Here is a 19,952-nt window from a genome sequence, read left to right as displayed (position 1 = left end):
AAATTTCCTTGTATACAGTACATTTTTTAGGAAACAGACTAGGTACCTGAGGTGGTCCACTAAGCAACAGTCTTCTTGGATGGAATGTGTCCATTCTACCTTCATTTACATTACTATAGTCCATGTGGCTTGGTTTTGGCACTGTCCACTGGCGGTAGTACAAAGATTGTTCTGTACAAGTCATCATTTTACTCAGAAGTGGGCGGAATGAGCTGGCCCATGCCACATCACAGTGCGGCAAGAAAGATGAAGACTTAGAAAGACCACTGCTGTCAGTGGAGGTGATGATGTCATACACTAGCTTGGAGAGGAACACCACTGGTGGCTGTTTGTAAGCCTTGGCCATAGAACATTGGTAGATTTGAAGTCCATTGTCACTGGTAAAGCAAGATGATGACGATGAAGAAGTGGTGGATATGGAGCTTGGATTCTTCATGGACTTGGCAGAGCTGTTGCTGTCCATCTGTTCACATATGACAACTTTGGCATTCTTATCAGCTGACAATTTTAATTTCTCTGATGCAGCTTTGCAGTCTTCACTATTAGAAACCCCTGAATGCTGAGTCAGCTTTACATTGTCTTCTGCCAAAGGGGAATATGAGGACTCACTATCTGCAATGGAACCTAAAAATATACAATATAAAGTGAAAAATGGTTTAGATATGGATAGAGTGCACAACTGTTACAACTTCTGGCAGGTGTCTATCTTGCTGTCTTTGCCCACATTGGGAAGACTTTTCCTCGTTTCTGTGAGGCCACCAAAGAGAAGGTAAGGGGACACCTGATTTAGGCTCTAGCCCTTCTCTATTCTACTAATAAAAGTTTCTTCATTTCTTGTCCAAATGGCACGTTAGGAAGTGCAGAAAGATTTTGCTAACAAAGACACAGACATACCGTATATAGAAACTAGAGATCTACTCATTCTTCACTCTATCCAAGCTGGATCAATGTAACTATGAATAACATGCTGATGCCTGGAATTATCCTTCAATTTAAATCAGAACTTCAGTCTCCACAGTCAAAATTAGCTATTTTAATCCTTATGCTGTTAGCAGTAGTAAATCAATAGGAAATTATATCATATTTACTTGTTTTACACTTTTTTTCTTTCTTCAGTTACTTCCTGTTTTCCAAGTCTAGGCAAATGATGTCATACAGTTGTGTCCAAAATTATTCAACCCCCAATGCTGTAAAGGGGTTTAGGGACTATAGTGTACATTTGGAATTGTATTCAGAATCAAATCCTACAAGGACGTTGTAACTACCCAAATGCAACTAAAATGACATCAATTGTTTATGTAATACAGTAGTAAATGGTTCTTATGTGGTTTCTTCATTGCCACAATTATTCAACCCCTTAAAGACTACCACTCTGAAGAACAGAGGTTCATACAGGTGCTTTCCATCAGGTATTGAAAACACCTGTGGATGTCACCGAGCAGCAATCAAGCATAATAAGCACCAATTAGGCAGCTTTAAAATGACTGTGATACTCAGCTCCTTCTAGACATTTACTGGTGTGGTTACAAACATGGTGAAGGCAAGAGAATGGTCCAGGAAGACAAGAGAAGAGGTGATTTCTCTTCACAGGAAGGGCAATGGCTATAAGAAGATTGCAAAGATGTTAAACATACCAAGAGACACCTTAGGAAGCATCATTCGCAAATTCAAGGCAAAGGGCACTGTTGAAACGCTACCTGGTCGTGGCAGAAAGAAGATGCTGACTTCGACTGCTGTGCGCTACCTGAAGCGTAGAGTGGAGAGAAGTCCCCGTGTGACTGCTGAGGAACTGAGAAAAGATTTGTCAGATGTGGGTACAGAAGTTTCAGCCCAGACAATAAGACGCACACTGCGTAATGAAGGCCTCCGTGCCAGAACTCCCAGGCGTACCCCCTTGCTGTCTCCAAAGAATAAGAAGAGTCGACTGCAGTATGCCAAAAGCCATGTGGACAAACCACAAAAGTTGTGGGATAGTGTTCTGTGGACTGATGAAACAAAATTAGAACTGTTTGGGCCCATGGATCAACGCTATGTTTGGAGGAGGAAGAACAAGGCCTATGATGAAAAGAACACCTTGCCTACTGTGAAGCATGGTGGAGGGTCAATCATGCTTTGGGGCTGTTTTGCTTCTGCAGGTACAGGGAAGCTTCAGCGTGTGCAAGGTACCATGAATTCTCTTCAGTACCAGGAGATATTGGATGGAAACGTGATGCAGTCCGTCACACACCTGAGGCTTGGGAGACGTTGGACCTTTCAACAGGACAATGATCCCAAGCATACCTCCAAGTCCACTAGAGCATGGTTGCAGAGGAAAGGCTGGAACATTTTGGAGTGGCCATCGCAGTCACCAGACTTAAATCCGATTGAGAACCTCTGGTGGGACTTAAAGAAAGCAGTTGCAGTGCGCAAGCCTAAGAATGTGACTGAACTGGAGGCCTTTGCCCATGAAGAATGGGCGAAGATACCCGTAGATCGCTGCAAGACACTTGTGTCAAGCTATGCTTCACGTTTAAAAGCTGTTATAACTGTAAAAGGATGCTGTACTAAGTACTAAGATTGAATGTCACTTGGGGGTTGAATAAAACTGATAATGCTGTGAGCACAGAAAAGACATTTGTGGTTATTTCATTATAACTGTTATGTTATATTTGTCTGACCTACAAGTGCCTCTTTAATGTAAATGTAAGCAAGATGACTGAATGATCAAAAGCAATGTCAAACTGGCCAAAACACTCAATTTCAGTGGGGGTTGAATAATTTTGGACACAACTGTACATCCTAGGAGTCTTTAGAAGGGTAGGAGGGGTTTTCTCAGCTAAGCACACCCTCCTGCCTGCATACCTGAGCTAAGGGCAGATGGATTCCAGGAAGTAAATGCTGCATGAATCATCTGCCCTTACTCAAGATGGCTATGGCCAGAACTGCTAGGGGGTGTTTTTGAAACTGATTTCTCAGCTAAATAATGCACAGAGACATGGATGGGTGAGTTTGCTTTGAATATTACATTTGAAATAAATAGCCTTTTTGGTTTGTGGTGCTCAGGTGCAGTGTAGTTCCTCTTTAGGCTGATTTAAAAAAAATAGAGGAAAGACAATTATCAGAGTGGCTGACCATAGCAACCAATTAGAATTCATATTTGTTTCTATACAATTAAAAAACTCCACATATGCTAATTTCAGTTTTTAAGAATTAATCCCAATGTTGAAAGTAGCCAGAATCTTACCAGAAGCTTTAGAACACACAGATGAAGAGGAAGAGTCATTTGACTGAGATCTCTGCCTTTTACCAGGGCTCTGCTTCTCTGAATTAGACCCTAGTTCAGTGGAAAAAACAAAAAACCCATTAATTTTGCTGGAGCCATATACAAAGTCATTATCCCCTTGACCTGCAAAGCAGTGAGCAATTACATATCTAGTGCTTTTTAGATGTCATCTTTTAATAATCGCCAATTACGCAAAGTATCCTAACACAACATTTGGCAGAATTCATTTTAAAACTCATAATTGATGTCATTTACGTAGAAAATGGAATATAGAATCGGCAATGTCATTAGGAAATTGGGACAAATTAAATTGCCAATTTAATTGAGCCTGTGATGTTCCATGGATCTTGCGGGCAAAGTAGTATGTGTGTGTCTTAGAAGTGGCATGAACATGGAACAAAGTGACTGGTTGTTAATGAATGCTACTATGCCATGTTCTGTCACTTTTCATGATAAGAGGTTTTAAATCTATTAAGAGTGATATTAATTTTTTTTTTCTGCTGCAGCTTTGTTAACAAGGGATACTCCTCTTGGTAGGGGAAAACAATGTACAATTGTATCTCCTTGGTGCAACCCACCATTCAAGATTTCCTTTATGCCTTCAAAAGGTTTTACAGTTTTGTAGTCATAAAAAATAATTAAATCTATTTTTAATTATAACCAGTGTAAGTATCTGAATATAACTTCCTGATATCCCCTGAATCGAAGAAATCAGGCTGCAAGATGGAAAGGCAGCACTAGAAACCGATGCTGTATGCTATATGAACATGTTGTGCAAAGGAACAAGCTGGTAGGAGAGAGCAGAGGGATGACGTTGTCAGTGTGCTGCTGCTACATCACTGTCCAATCACCAGTCTCTTTGCAGAGGTCCAACATACTCCCTGCTGATTGGAGAGCTCTAGCTCTGACTCAGGAGAGGAGTGCTGGACCTCTGCAGAGAGACCACTGTTTCCTTCTCTGCAGCATTCTTTTAGGTAACAGAAGGTGAAGAAAACAAGCTGTAAGGCTTTGCACACCTTTTCTTTCTTGCACCTGGAATGTATTTAGCAGACTTAAACTGAATGTTTAGTTGGGCTGTAATGAATGTGCTAATGGTGCTGCGTGAAACATGCACAGGGTCCGTAAATGAAGACTTGTGACAAGACTTGAAGACTTGTGACAAGTTAGGAGGGGTGGGCACAGCACCAAGCTTTTTTTCACAAAGTATCTGTACCAGCTACACATGCTGCTATGGTGCTAGATCCACTACAGCTAGAGAATAGCTTACCATCAGTCATCATTTCTTCATCCTCATTGTCTGTGCTGCTTAGCTTGTCTGGGTCACTGTCCATCATCATTTCCTTTCCAAGCCCTTGGTCCTGAGATATCACAGTGTCTATAAAACATGAAGCAAATCCCAGCTCTTGTTCCACTCTTGTTCTTTCCCATGTACTGAACTGGACTAGACGGAGGTCACAGTACCTCAATGATCTGGACAAAACATTGAATATAAAATGATACATAAAAGCATTATAGCACCATCTGTAACTTGCCCTAATCCTATCCCAGGCATTAGTTCAGTTTTAGCTGCAATCAACTCTTTTGCAGTTCTAGAATGAGTTCGACCAAAACTGGGGCATTCATACCTTGGCAGAGATTCTCCAAGAGGTTCCATACCACTGCATATCAGAATGCAAGGCAGACCCTCTAGTTCTAGATAAGTCTGAGGCTGCCAGTCTTCATCGTCGATTTTCTGCCAGATCTGTCAAATTATAAAAAGAGACTTAGAAATAAAAAATGTACACATGTGCTAACAAAAAGCATGCTGAAAGGAAGAGGTGTGCTTTGTGAACATAGAAGTGAATTGCTGCTGCTCTCTTACTGTCCAATCAGAGGCTCAAGTAGGTAGGTGATCTACTGTATTTTATAGCACAGCCTGTGCATTTGGGGCTGTGCAACTGTCCCTGTGAACCTGTCAAACTTTGCTGTGCAAGTGAGTCCATACAGCGAAAGTGCATCCATTCACTTATACAAGCTGCCCACACCAGCTGCATCCTAGTACAAAAGGATAAACAAATGGCGCTTCACGCTGTACGTGGTTCTGCTTTCGTGTATATTGAGCCCTTAATCTCAGGTCTAGAGAGACAGAAATACCAATCTTTGGGCAAATAAAACAGCTCCCATATATCTATAACAATTGTTAACTTTACAGTAGATGTAAACCCAACCACTAAAATCTCACATACAGTGTTGAAGTAATCTTTAAGTAATTTTACATTTTTCTAAATCTCCAACTTTCATTCAAATACGAGGTGTGACAATTTAATTCCTGGAATTCTCTCAGCATAGCACTACTGCGGTGAGTCACACAACCATTCGTATTTGAGTGTGTTATGACATGTTCTAACTTGCACTCTCTTGGATTGCAGACCAGTTGACTCAGTCTTTATGGAACAGTAGAAAAATGAACACATGTGTGTTGCGCTGTTGACGGAAAATGAGTTACAGGAATCTGGAGCTGTGGATTAACATACAATTTTGCATGAAAATTGGCAAAAGTGAGAGTGAAACTTTATCTCTGTTACAACAGGCTTATGGTGAACATTCCATGGAGAAGTCAATTGTTTTTGAAAGGCATAGGACGTTTAAGGAGGGGCAAGATGTCCACGATGACGCAAGAAGTGGGCAACCAAAAATGCAAAGGACGGATACGGACAGAGTGCAAACCCTCATATGTTCAGATCGAAGGTTGAGTGTTTGAATGATGGCAGAAGAATTGAAAATGAACAGGGAAACAGTGCAGTAGGTTCTAAAGAGGATTTGGGATGGTGCCTCAAATCTTGGCAGAACATCAGAAAGAACACTGTCTTCAAATTTCATCTGATCTTTTGAAGAATGCAAAGGTGTTTGATATTTTTATTGCAGTCCTTTCTGGGAGTTAAATTGTCACACCTTGCAATACCTGGTGATCCTACCATGAAATTCCTTGTTCAGGCACTTCCTGTTGTAAGGTGTGTCCCTGTCTCCTGTTAGCTTTCTTGTGTTAGCAGCTTGTGACATATGCTTCTATTGAAGGCTATGGCCATACTGATGCACGCACATGTATGTTCCGCCACTCTCCCCATCAGGAAACCCACAAAATGTATTGACAAGTGGCTAATGAAAAAAATTACAATTGTTAATGATGCAATGTTCTTTAGCAACTAAAAGTCATCCAGTCAGGGTTTACATCTATGTTACGTGTTATGTCTTTTACCTTTTACCTAGATACATTCCTAGCATGTAGAGCTTCAGAGTATGAATCTATTGGGTAAAGCCAGTAGTACTCACGGGCCAAATGTCGGGCGGCATCGGCCGGTTCAATAGAAACCAGCTGACATTCGGCTCGTACAGCAGCCGGTCCGACAGAAGCAGGCCAGCTTCTGTCGAAGGAGAATAACCAAAAAAAGGTCTGCCAATCGGTTCTCGAGCCAATGGCTGAGAGCGCTGACCAGAATGTTCTGACGGGGGGGCCGTCCCCCCTGTCAGGACACAACATCGGATAGTTAGTATAGTGGCTCCTCCTCCTCCAATAGGCTGAATGAAAACAAAAATAGTAGTGTGTACTAGGCTTAAGACTGCTCCTAGGCGTAAGACTGCTCTTATCTCCCACTAGAAAGGCTTTATCTGTGAAATCTGTGGATATTGTTAATTGCACAAAAATCATCCAGCCTTTTTTAAACCCCATTGTTGATTTTTGTCTTTGCTACTTGCAGTAAAGCATTCTGCAGTTCAACCACTCTTTCTGATTAGAACCATTACCTTACAGTGTTACTAAACCCACAACAGTCTGTATATGCAGTAAAGCATGCTTGGTATATTCACAGTGGTTAAGGGGATAATCATCTGCATTGTGTGAAAAGGATGTTTGAGCTTGTCTTTTCTGATCCTCCTCTTAATCCACAGTCCCCAATCCATCTGCTGATAGAACAAAGCCTTTGGTTCAAGATGCACATGTTCAGTTTTTTTTTTCTTGGGAGAGTGCATATGATCAGCACAGGGCCAATCAGCACTGTCCAGGCAGAGGGTCAGGGGTAATGGAGCTTCATAGGACAGTCAGGGGAGAATGAAAACTCTTCCTACAAGCTTTAATCAGTGCTCTGCTGGACACTGATAGAAGTCATAAGACTGTTCTAACTGCTGATGAGAAAATGTATTTAGCAGTTTATATTTACTAAAATAATTGTGTTTCCATATTCTGTATACTGTGGGAGACCAGATTTAGTGAATGCAGGGTCATGGGTTTAGTAACACTTCAAAAGACAGTAATATTTACTTCTGCAAGTGATTTTAGCTTGTGCGCAAATTTTATTCTAATCTTGGAAATAACAGATGAGTCTTTCTAAAACTGAAGATACTCAATTTCCATAACCTTTTACTAAAAGTGAGATTTTCACCCCTTTTATTTATTTAGCAGCCTCCCCTGAACTTTATCCAGCACCCCATGTGCTTTTTATAGTGTCTTGCCCAAAATATACCCTGTATTCCAAATGTGTCCTTGAATATATCTCACAATTTATTCACTCCAAATTTTGTTTGCCTATCCAGATGAGAATCCACCTAGAACTGAGTAATGCTGTTAATGCTGAATTCCAGGAATGGATTTTATTGCATAGGTACACTATATTGCATAGCTACATTGGTCCAGCTCGCACCAATGTAATTACGTATATGCAATAATACATAGTTACATAGTTAGTCTGGCTGAAAAAAAGACAAAAGTCTATCCAGTTCAACCATAAAAAAAGTTATAATCCTATACCCACAGTTGATCCAGAGGAAGGCAATAAAACCCAGCAAAGCATTATCCAATTTGTTCCTGCTGGGAAAAAAATTCCTTCCCTGGATCAACTTTACCTATAAATGTTAGATAACATGCCTTTGGGACTGCTGTGGAAGCAGAGAATCATTGTGATTGTTGTTGTTTTCTAGATCCCAAATTCCCTGATTGGATGAGGTGGAGATTGTTCCATCACCGCCCTGCCTCACCACCTGGTTCAATCAGAGAACACCTTGCATTCATTAAGAAGGATGCAAGGCATTCTGTGAGGGACCTGGAAGACAGTGCCGATCACTTTAGCAGTGGCGACTACTACGGTGATTCACTGCATCCACAATACATATTTAATTTGCAGTTTAACTACCCATATTGTCATTTTATTGATTTTCTTTTGTGTTATGTTTATTTTTTTTTTAAATTCAAGTGCCCATATTCTCACATCACATTTTCTTTAATATCTGTTTTCTTTTCAGTTAAAAATCAGTTTCTACTCCTTTTTTAGAACCACTGAAATAAACTAAAAAGAAAAGACTAAATGAACCTGCAAGATTTGTTTGCGAAAGTGAATAAATATATTTGAAAAGCAGATTATGATTAAAATAAATGCATCTGCATTTTCTTTCAGTCTTCCTGCTTTTATGACAAAAAGAAAACTGTCCATGCACCCCAAAGATGGAGACTCTTTTGTCTAATGACCAGGCACAAGAATTGTATTTCAAAGGGAGAACTTTGGCCCAGGGCTTATGATAGCTTCATTCATCACTAGATATGGATAAGATAGATACCTTAAGCTGGTCCACAAAGTGCTTTCCAATAGTGAATGATGAATTGGCTTTTCCCAGAATAACCTCAAATCCATTTTGTAGACCGAGTCGTTCTCTAACATGGCAAAGACGTTCATAAGCCAAGCTGGCCAGTGGAATGCAGGGAATCCGTAAGAGAACCATCAGCCCATGTCTGCTGGCGCACTGTTTGGGAGAATTCAGGAGGTTCTGGACAATCTCCAGGGTTTCCACCGAAGTGTAATTCTTCATCTGAGAGAAACCGCACACAGCCATCATCGCCGACGAGTAATGCTGGATGAGAAGAAATGTCCGTATCACGGCACTGTGGAGCTTGGGAAACCTACCATAAATGATTTCTGCATTAGATAATGAAATCAACCACAAACCCCTGAGTTAAGGGAAAGATGATGACACCACCAACATGGAAGAAAAATATATTTGAAATATATTTTAAAAATATTCTTCCCATATATGTATTAACATATATTTGAAATGCTAAAATTTTGACCATATTCAATATATATATATATATATATATATATATATATATATTGAATATGGTCAATATATATATATATATATATATATATATATATATATTTATATACTGCATGTTCAAATGCGTTTTTATTACAAAATATGTGAAAAATAATTTTAAAAATACATTTAAAATATACTGTATGTCTTTAAAAATATAAATCTACATTTTTGGAATGCATTTACAAATATATGTAAAAATATATGTTAAAATGATTTTAGTATATGTTAAAAAAATCAGTAGAATACATTTAAAAAAATATATATTTTTAAAAATATATATTTTTTAAATATATTCTTCAGATTTATTTCTTCCATATGGGCAATTAAAGAAGAATTTCAATCACAATTATTGGTGCAGAGTAGTCTGTATCTAAACCTGCATGTTAAAGGCTAAATTACCCTTTTTTTTTATAAATTCCAGCTTTCCTATGTACCAATATACCATTAGTGTGCTTTTGTTGCGGAAAATACAGCTTTCTGTGCATTTTAGGACAAGGCTTTACCTCAGCCCCCAGCTTGTTCCACAGAAACGTTTATGACTTCCTGGTATGTAGATTTAGGACATGAAAATTGTTAAGACACAGGAAGCAATTCACCAGCTGACCTCATTATCGCACACCCTGCACCTGCCCTCCTCATCCAGGAGATTGCTTCCATCCACTTCTGTATTGACATGCAGGTAGTAGTAGTGAGTGTCCCAGAACATGAGTAAAGCTCCCCATACACTATATATTCTGATTGCACAATCTCCTTTAGATCTACCATCAACTATCAGGATCTGCCTTATTGGATAGATAGGTGTGTACACTTATTATATAGTTTTGTTAAATCTAAATGAAATTGTACCAAGATTGTATAGTGTATGACCAGCCTTATACAAGTACATAGGAGGGAGTGGACAGAGACACTCAGCTGTCTGGCCCCTTTCACAACTCTGCATAGCAGGAATTTACGTCACTGTACGTGTGACAAAGTGTGCGGCAAACGTGCGCCCACTGTCCACGCTTGGGATACCATTAACATTTACTGGCAACACAAGTGCCATGTGCATTTGCAATGCATTTCTGAAATGCATGGCAAAGCACGCATTTTCTGTTCAGAAATGGGCAGATGTGAATGGTTCCTCACTGTTCTTGTGTAAACACACCAATTTCACTTTCAGGCCCCATTCACACCTAGTGTAATTGGAGCACACATTTTTGGCTTGTTTTTTCCACAAAACACATAGAGCGGCCCATTTGTTCTGTTTACCATTATCATCAAAAATTAAAAGAAAGAGAAATCCCAAATTTTGGGTTGTCCCCAGAAAAGTAATACAGGGGAAATCTTCCAATGGGGACACTAGTTCTGTTGGCCTAAAGGTCCACAAGAAATTCCCTTATTTGCAGGGATTGCCTTTTACTTCCTGTCTGGTTAGGGATAGAAAGTTGAGGGAAATCTCCACAATGGGACGCAAAAAAAATCTGACGGGTTATAACCCTCCCTTGCTGTATCCAAAATGAAAAAAAAAAAATTGCCTATAGTTCTACTTTAACAATTAATGCCACTGAAAGAGCAACAAGTTCATTTTAGGTGTGTAAAGGTGGCCATACACTATACAATCTGACTGTAAAATCACCTTTAGATTTACCCAAACTATATAATAGGAGGACACACCTATCTATCCAATCACTCTGTATCCAATCAGGCAGGTCCTTGCACTATACAGTTGATGATAGATCAAAAGGGAATTATACAATCAAATTATATAGTGTATGCTGAGCTTTACAGACTTCCAGGGAGTATTGTTTTAACACTACTGCCTGTATGTCAGTACAAAGATGGCTGGGAGCAATCTCCTGGAAGAGGAGGGCAGGTGCAGGGTGTGTCCTAATGGTGTTAACTGGTGAATTACTTCCTGTGTCTTAAGCGTTTTCATGTCCTACATCTACATACGAAGAAGTCAAACTTTTCTATGGAACAAGTTGGAGGCTGAGGTAAGGTCTTGTCCTAAAATACATACAAAGCTTTTTTTCTGCAACAGAAGTACATTAATGATATATTGGTACATAAGGAAGCTGAATTTTAAAAAAAATGGTGAACTTGGTCTTTAACCTCCCTGGCGGTCTAACTAATCAATATTTTTGCATGTCAAAGTGGTACATTGTTTTGCATGGAAATTTGTTGTTTTATATTGTAGGTCTGTAATTCTTAGGAATAACTCTAAATCTGTCCGAACAAGAGTCTAGTAAACATCCCGGGTATGAAAAAGTTTGAAACAGGAAATCATAAATTATAATTTAATAAATAATTATAAAAAATAATAATATAATGATATTACATTTCATTCAATAATGTAATCAAACCAAAAACACTGAAATTTGAAATAGAGCACCAAGTTTGCACATCGCTGAGCTCAGTCGCAGAATTGTTTTCAGTGTCTGATGACGAATTTCCCCACGAATCATTATCACTCAATTCTGCAAGTGGTTCTAATTTACTATCGCTGTTCTCTAGCTGGTCTAAAACCGCTTTTGACCTTAAGGGACGCTTTTTGGATGCCATGGACATTCTCAAGTTTCCAGGCAGAAGGAATGGTAAAAGTGCAGGCAGGGCACAGGACAAAGCACTAGAGACAAAATGTATGTGAAAGGGTTTGATACAGTAATGTAATACTAAGAGATTACAATGTATTGTGTGTATGCCATATATTAACTTTTTTGAATCTCCCTCCGGTTCCGCCCCCCTATGTCCCGCACTCGCAGGGAATGGAACCTGAGAGACAGATGCTGGCATCGGCCGGAGAACATGCCGGGGACACAGCAAGAGGACATCGCGGGATCCTAGGACAAGGTAAGGATTGGGGGATTGCAGGAGAAGCACTATAGAGTAATCTCGAGTGTTAAATTAACCCCGAGCCACACTCGGGATTACCGCTAGGAAGGTTAAAATATACAAATCGACAAAGACTGTTAAGATCCAGCACTGTGGAGTTCGTCCAACAAACTCCTCCTCTGGCAGCTCCCGCTGTTCCCATCGGTGAAGCTACCAGTGAGGAAAAGCTGCAGCAAGGGGATGATATACATTGTATTTGGAAGAGCTTAAAGGGAACCTGTCCAAGTGAAACAATGGAACTTACATTGACACTAAGTCCTTTGCTTTATTGTTTACTACATCGATGGAGCATACAAGTATTGGAGCTGAGATTCCTAACGAGCATACTTCTTTCCAGTCAATTTCTAAGCACTGGTGCTTTATTTTAGGGTCACTAGTGCTGCATTAGAAACCAATCAATCTGTCCCTGAGGCATTGCACTGTAGAGAGGGCCCCTGCTCTCTGTGTGAGCGTAGCGGCTCGATGTGCCACCTGCACCAGCTATGGCTTTGCACACAGCAGGGAGCTTGAGCATTGCTGAATGCACAACTTTAGCTCTGAATCAATATGGAGCATGTCAGACCACTCCAAGCAGGCCCCTATGCAGCTGAATGCTCGGGGCAGGCTGATTTGTTCCTCAAGTAGCACCAGTGCGAATATTATAAATAGTTAAAAGAAAAAAAAAATACAAGACACATAACAAGGATAAGCTACAAACATATGATTTCATTTTTGTAATTTCTGTATAGGTCAGTGTGAAAATACAGCATATGTCTGTTATTGTGACAAAAATCTAGGCTTTAACTTCAGAGGAAAGCAGCTGACCTTTTTCCTAATGCCATCACAATGCCTTCAAAGGAGCTGTCATGGCGTAGTAGAGGAAGACTGTGCCCTGACAGCGTGGATTCGATGTACTGAGACAGACCAAAGTATTTCCTTTTTTCATGGTACAGATCCATTCCCTGCAGGAATACATGGTGGAACATTAATCTCAGCACTTCATGATGTGAACACATACATATTATATACCAAGATATACTGTGGACATGGCCATTCTCTGTAGCCATTTTTACTTCCTACAATTACAAACATATCTATGCTACAGTACATTTATAGAAAAAATCCAGCCATTTTTGTCCCACTGCGGAGATTTCCCTTAACCACTTGCCGACCGCAGATAGCCGAATGATGGCTTCACTGTGGCTGGCCAGTTCTGGGAGGGCGCCATATGACGTATTCCCAGAATGTGCCCTCCTGCACGCCCCCAGGGCGCACCCGGCAATCTCCGTGAATACTGTGTCCTAAGGACACAGCTGATCACATGATGTGGTAAAAGGCCAATCACAGTGGCCTTTTACCACTTGATCAGCCGTATCCAATGACACAGCAGATCACCAATAAATGCAGTTATCGGCTGCACTTTTCTCACGCTGTCAGAGCGTGAGGAAAGTACTGCCGATAACCAGCAATGGTCAGAGAAGGGATCGGCACCGATTATCAGGGCACTGATGACCAGTGCCCTGATGATCGGTGCCCAGCAGTGCCACCCACCAGTGCTGCCCACCTGTGCCCAGCAGTGCCACCCACCAGTGCCGCCCACCAGTGCCCATCAGTGCCACCCAGCAGTGCCCATCAGTGCCACCCACCTGTGCCACCCAGCAGTGCCCATCAGTGCCACCCAGCAGTGCCGCCAGGCAGTGCTATCAGTGCCACCTATCAATGCTGCCCATCAGTGCCGCCTATCAGTGTTGCTTATCAGTTCGGACAATCAGTGCCATCATTTTTGCATATCAGTGCCGCCTCATCAGTGCCAGCACATCAGTATCACCTATCAGTGCCCGTCAGTGCTGCCTATCCATCCCACCCCATCAGTGCCGCCTATCAGTGCCCATCAGTGCTGCCTATAAGTGCTGCCTATCAGTGCAGCCTCATCAATGCACATCAGTGAAGGAGAAAAGTTACCTGTTTGCAAAATGTTATAGTAGAAACAAAGAAAAACTTTTTTTTCAAAATATTTGCTCTTTTTCTGTTTATAGCACAAAAAATAAAACACCCAGCGGCGAGTAAATACCACCAAAAGAAAGCTATATTTGTGTGAAAAAAATGATAAAAATTTCATATGAGTGCAGTGTTGCATGACCGCGCAATTGTCATTCAAAATGTGACAGCGCTGAAAGCTGAAAATTGGCCTGGTAAGGAAGGGGGTATAAGTGCCCAGTAGGCAAGTGGTTAAGCGCTGTCACACTTTGATTGACAATTGCGCAGTCATGCAAGATTGTACCCATATGAAATTTTTATCATTTTTTTCTCACAAATAGAGCTTTATTTTGGTGGTATTTAATCGCAGCTGGGCACTTTACTTTTTGCGCTATAAACAAAAAAAGTTTCTTTGTTTCTATTATAAAATTTTTCAAACAGGTAATGTTGCTCCTTCACTGATGTGCGTTGATGAGGCAGCACTGATGGGCACTGATAGGCGGCACTGATGGGCACTGATAGGCAGCACTGAAGGGCACTGATAGGCGACACTGATAGGCATCACTAATGAGGTGGCACGGATAGGCGGCACTGATAGGCAGCACTAATGAGGTGGCACGGATAGGTGGCACTGATAGGCAGCACTAATGAGGTGTCACGGATAGGCGACACTGATAATGGGTACTGATAGACAGCACTGATAGGTGGCACTGACTGGCATCACTGCTGGGCACTGACTGGCGGCACTGCTGGGCACTGACTGGCACAACCGCTGGGCACTGACTGGCAGCACTGCTGGGCTGCGCTGATGGGCACTGGTGGGTGGCACTGGTGGGCACAGGTGGGTGGCACTTCTGGGCACAGGTGGGTGCACTGCTGGGCACAGGTGAGCGGAACTTGTGGGTGGCACTGCTGGGCACCGATCATCAGGGCCACTGGTGTGAATGTCTCTGACCAAACAATCAGAAACAGACTTCATGAGGGTGACCTGAGGGCCTGATGTCCTCTAGTGGGCCCTGTGCTCACCATAGAGCTCGACTGGCATTTGCCATTGAACACCAGAATTGGCAGGTTCGCTACTTGTTGCCCTGTGCTTTTCACAGATGAGAGCAGGTTCACCCTGAGCACATATGACAGACATGAAAGGGTCTGGAGAAGCCGTGGAGAATGTTATGCTGCTTGTAACATCATTCAGCATGACCATTTTGGTGGTGGGTCAGTGATGGTCTGGGGAGGTATATCCATGGAGGGATGCACAGACCTCTACAGGCTAGACAATGACACCCTGACTACCATTAGGTATTGGGATGAAATCCTCGGACCCATTGTCAGACCCTACGCTGGTACAGTGGGTCCTGGGTTCCTCATGGTGTACGACAATGCCTGGCCTCATGTGATGAGATGTATGCAGGCAGTTCCTGGAGGATGAAGGAATTGATACCATTGAATGGCCCCCACGCTCACTAGAACACCAATAGAACACTTTTGGAATATCATGTTTCGGTCTATCCGCCACCGCCAGGTTGCACCTCAGACTGTCCAGGAGCTCAGTGGTGCCTTGGCCCAGATCTAGGAGGAAATACCCCAGGACACTATCTGACATTGTCAGGCATGCATACAAGCATGTGGGGGCCATACAAACTACTGAGTACCATTTTGAGTTGCTGCAATGAAATTTCAGCAAAATGGACTAGCCTGCTGCATCATTTTTTCACTTTGATTTTCAGGGTGTCTTTGAATTCAGTCCTCAGGTTCAGGTTGATAATTTTCATTTCCATCAATGATGGGGCATCCTTACGTTCCTAACACATTACCCAGTCCCTACCAGTATAGATATCCAGCATGATATTTTTCCCCATTGAGATCTAATGTGTTTTCAAAGTGTTCCTTTAATTTTTTTGAGCAGTGTATATACAAATACACTCACTGGCCACTTTATTAGGTACACCTGTTCAATTACTTGGTAACACAAATTGCTAATCAGTCAATCACATGGCAGCAACTCAATGCATTTAGCCATTTAGATGTAGTGAAGACAATTTGCTGATGTTCAAACCGAGCATCAGAATGGGAAGAAAGGGGATTCAAGTGTCTTTGAATGTGGCATGGTTGTTGGTGCCAGACAGGCTGGTCTGAGTATTTTAAAAACTGCTGATCTACTGGGATTTTCACACACAACCATCTCTAGTGTTTACAGAGAATGGTCCTGAAAAGAAGGAATATCCAGTGAAAGGTAGTTGTGTGGATGAAAATGACTTGTTGATGTCAGAGGTCAGAGGAGAATGGGCAGACTGATTGGAGATGGTAGAAAGGCAACAGTAATTCATGTCAATATGGACCAAAATCTCTGAGGAATGTTTCCAACACCTTGTTGAATCTATGCAACGAAGAATTAAGGTAGGTCCCATGAAGGCAAAAGGGGGTCCAACCCAGTAGTAGCAAGGTGTACCTAATAAAGTGGCTGGTGAGTATATATATATATATATATATATATATATATATATATATATATACAGTCAGGTCCATAAATATTGGGACATGGACACAATTCTAACATTTTTTGCTCTATACACCACCACAATGGATTTGAAATGAAACAAACAAGATGTGCTTTAACTGCAGACTGTCAGTTTTAATTTGAGGGTATTTACATCCAAATCAGGTGAACGGTGTAGGAATTACAACAGTTTGCATATGTGCCTCCCACTTGTTAAGGGACCAAAAGTAATGGGACAATTGACTTCTCAGCTGTTCCATGGCCAGGTGTGTGTTATTACCTCATTATCCCAATTACAATGAGCCGATACAAGGTCCAGAGTTCATTTCAAGTGTGCTATTTGCATTTGGAATCTGTTGCGGTCAACTCTCAAGATGAGATCCAAAGAGCTGTCACTATCAGTGAAGCAAGCCATCATTAGGCAGAAAAAACAGAACAAACCCATCAGAGAGATAGCAAAAACATTAGGCGTGGCCAAAACAACTGTTTGGAACATTCTTAAAAAGAAGGAACGCACCGGTGAGCTCAGCAACACCAAAAGACCCGGAAGACCACAGAAAAAAACTGTGGTGGATGACTGAAGAATTCTTTCCCTGGTGAAGAAAACACCCTTCACAACAGTTGGCCAGATCAAGAACACTCTCCAGGAGGTAGGTGTATGTGTGTCAAAGTCAACAATCAAGAGAAGACTTACAGAGGGTTCACCACAAGATGGAAACCATTGGTGAGCCTCAAAAACAGGAAGGCCAGATTAGAGTTTGCCAAACGACATCTAAAAAATCCTTCACAGTTCTGGAACAACATCCTATGGACAGATGAGACCAAGATCAACTTGTACCAGAGTGATGGGAAGAGAAGAGTATGGAGAAGGAAAGGAACTGCTCATGATCCTAAGCATACCACCTCATCAGTGAAGCATGGTGGTGGTAGTGTCATGGCGTGGGCATGTATGGCTGCCAATGGAACTGGTTTTCTTGTATTTATTGATGATGTGACTGCTGACAAAAGCAGCAGGATGAATTCTGAAGTGTTTCGGGAATATTATCTGCTCATATTCAGCCAAATGCTTCACAACTCATTGGACGCCGCTTCACAGTGCAGATGGACAATGACCCAAAGCATACTGCAAAAGCAACCAAAGAGTTTTTTAAGGGAAAGAAGTGGAATGTTATGCAATGGCCAAGTCAATCACCTGACCTGAATCCGATTGAGCATGCATTTCACTTGCTGAAGACAAAACTGAAGGGAAAATGCCCCAAGAACAAGCAGGAACTGAAGACAGTTGCAGTAGAGGCCTGGCAGAGCATCACCAGGGATGAAACCCAGCGTCTGGTGTTGTCTATGCGTTCCAGACTTCAGGCTGTAATTGACTGCAAAGGATTTACAACCAAGTATTAAAAAGTGAAAGTTTTATTTATGATTATTATTCTGTCCCATTACTTTTGGTCCCTTAACAAGTGGGAGGCACATATGGAAACTGTTGTCATTCCTACACCGTTCACCTGATTTGGATGTAAATACCCTCAAATTAAAGCTGACAGTCTGAAGTTAAAGCACTTCTTGTTCGTTTCATTTCAAATCCATTGTGGTGGTGTATAGAGCCAAAAATGTTGAAATTGTGTCAAAGTCCCAATATTTATGGACCTGACTGTATATATGTTTGTTTGTCTGAAGTTCATCTTTAACACATACTATGTTTGTGTGCCTTTACTACAATTTTCTAATTTTTTTGCATCAAAAAGTTTCTAAATAAAGGAAACCACACCTAATCACTATTTCCATACTAACAACTATGTACTGTAACACAGTCACTGGTGGAACTACCACCATATCAGCTCACACTGCTGCAATGGGGCCTGAACCTGGGGAGATCAGAATGGAAAGTGATTCTAGTCCTAGAGTAATGTCAGGAAACAGCAAGGGTTTCTGTACAATAAAAACAGTCCCCACACCTCTAACAGTCAGATACATATGGAAAGAATTACATCATCATAGTTGTCAATGGTGGGATGGAGACATCTAAAATACACCACAAGTTTGACCCCAAATAATCTTAAAGCATGGAGACCACAACAACAAACTATTATGGGTGTCTGGCTTTGCATATAAGATAATTTTCATACTAGTCACTCTCCTAAAGTAATACAGAATAGGTAATACATTGTATTTAGAGATCTAAACAGCTCTATCATTAGAAGACAATAGAAAAATTTCCATATTGCCTGCACTCATCCCTTTTCCCACCCCATGTCAACACAGAAATTTACGATGGACACAACCCATTTCTTTTTTACACAATACCTACGTGACTATGAGAGGATGGCCAATGGATCTCGTTGTATGGGCTGATATGGGTGTTCTGGGTCTGCAGAGCATAGGGGCAGGAGGTTACATGAAGAATCAGAATGTTGGGAGAATCTCTGACTTCCCTGCAGTTCAGCAGACGGTCCACCAGCCCGATGGAGGGCTCATTCTGAGAGTATGGACTGTATAAAGAGCTGTGCAGGAAAAGACATGAAGGGGTTACAGTGAGATGTAATGACCATTAATTGAGAGGAAGTGTAGACACACATTTACTGCATATCATTCTAATGTGGGAGGCAGGCTGCACAGCATTTCCCACTAATGCATGTATGTCATTGTGACAAGGGACGTGACTTGTACCCTGGATGTTCATTTAATAATGAAAGGTCAGGAAGTGAAGAGGCTTTTGGGTAAGTAAGCACACTAGACTTCTGATTGTCAGTGTCATTGTTTCCTGACTATCAATACAAAGGTTTTATTACACACCGAGGAAAAAAAAAACATATGTCTGTGTTACTGCTTACTGTATTTTTACCCTCCTATTCTATCTGCCTGGTGTGTTTTTATGACTGCCTGGTATGTTACAAAGACTTTTAGTACTAAACACGTAACTAAGATATTAAAGTATAGTAGGTGATAAAGCTCAAGAAGGGTATATGCTGTAACTGATATGTGCCTATCCAATGAATGCAACTGCAAATACATTGGTTGATTAACCCCTTTATGACAATAATACCCATTAATGCGGTGGCAGATATTAAGGCCCACCAGCAGCAAATATGCATTACAGTCTTGTGCCAGGAAAGGCTTCATCGGCATCCCCAAAACTGTAATCGAGCTGTCAAGAACAGCTCATGGTCAACTACTAACAATGTGGGCCTGGTAGGACGGGCTCCTGATGATGTAAGCTCCGTGCAGCCAATCATGATAAGTGCA

General features: G+C 41.3%; 1 protein-coding gene across 1 annotated transcript in view; it reads right to left on the bottom strand.

Moving 5' to 3' along the window:
* Window positions 1-19,952, bottom strand: part of GREB1 (growth regulating estrogen receptor binding 1) — a 197,437-nt gene that overhangs the window by 51,035 nt on the left and 126,450 nt on the right. The window contains exons 16-22 of the mRNA XM_089672061.1: window positions 19,018-19,210; window positions 13,064-13,200; window positions 8,846-9,185; window positions 4,888-5,003; window positions 4,530-4,732; window positions 3,224-3,313; window positions 47-624 (exon numbers count right to left, since the gene is read on the bottom strand). Of these exons, the coding sequence (XP_089528187.1) occupies window positions 47-624; window positions 3,224-3,313; window positions 4,530-4,732; window positions 4,888-5,003; window positions 8,846-9,185; window positions 13,064-13,200; window positions 19,018-19,210 (1,657 nt within the window). The remainder of the gene's footprint in view (window positions 1-46; window positions 625-3,223; window positions 3,314-4,529; window positions 4,733-4,887; window positions 5,004-8,845; window positions 9,186-13,063; window positions 13,201-19,017; window positions 19,211-19,952) is intronic.

This window comes from Staurois parvus, unplaced genomic scaffold (genome assembly GCF_062004578.1).
Source record: "Staurois parvus isolate SC_StPar_1 unplaced genomic scaffold, SC_StPar_1.0 ptg000118l, whole genome shotgun sequence".
Lineage (NCBI taxonomy): Eukaryota > Metazoa > Chordata > Amphibia > Anura > Ranidae > Staurois > Staurois parvus.
The sequence above is the reverse complement of the archived record's forward strand: the minus strand, read 5'-3'. Positions and strand labels throughout refer to the sequence as shown.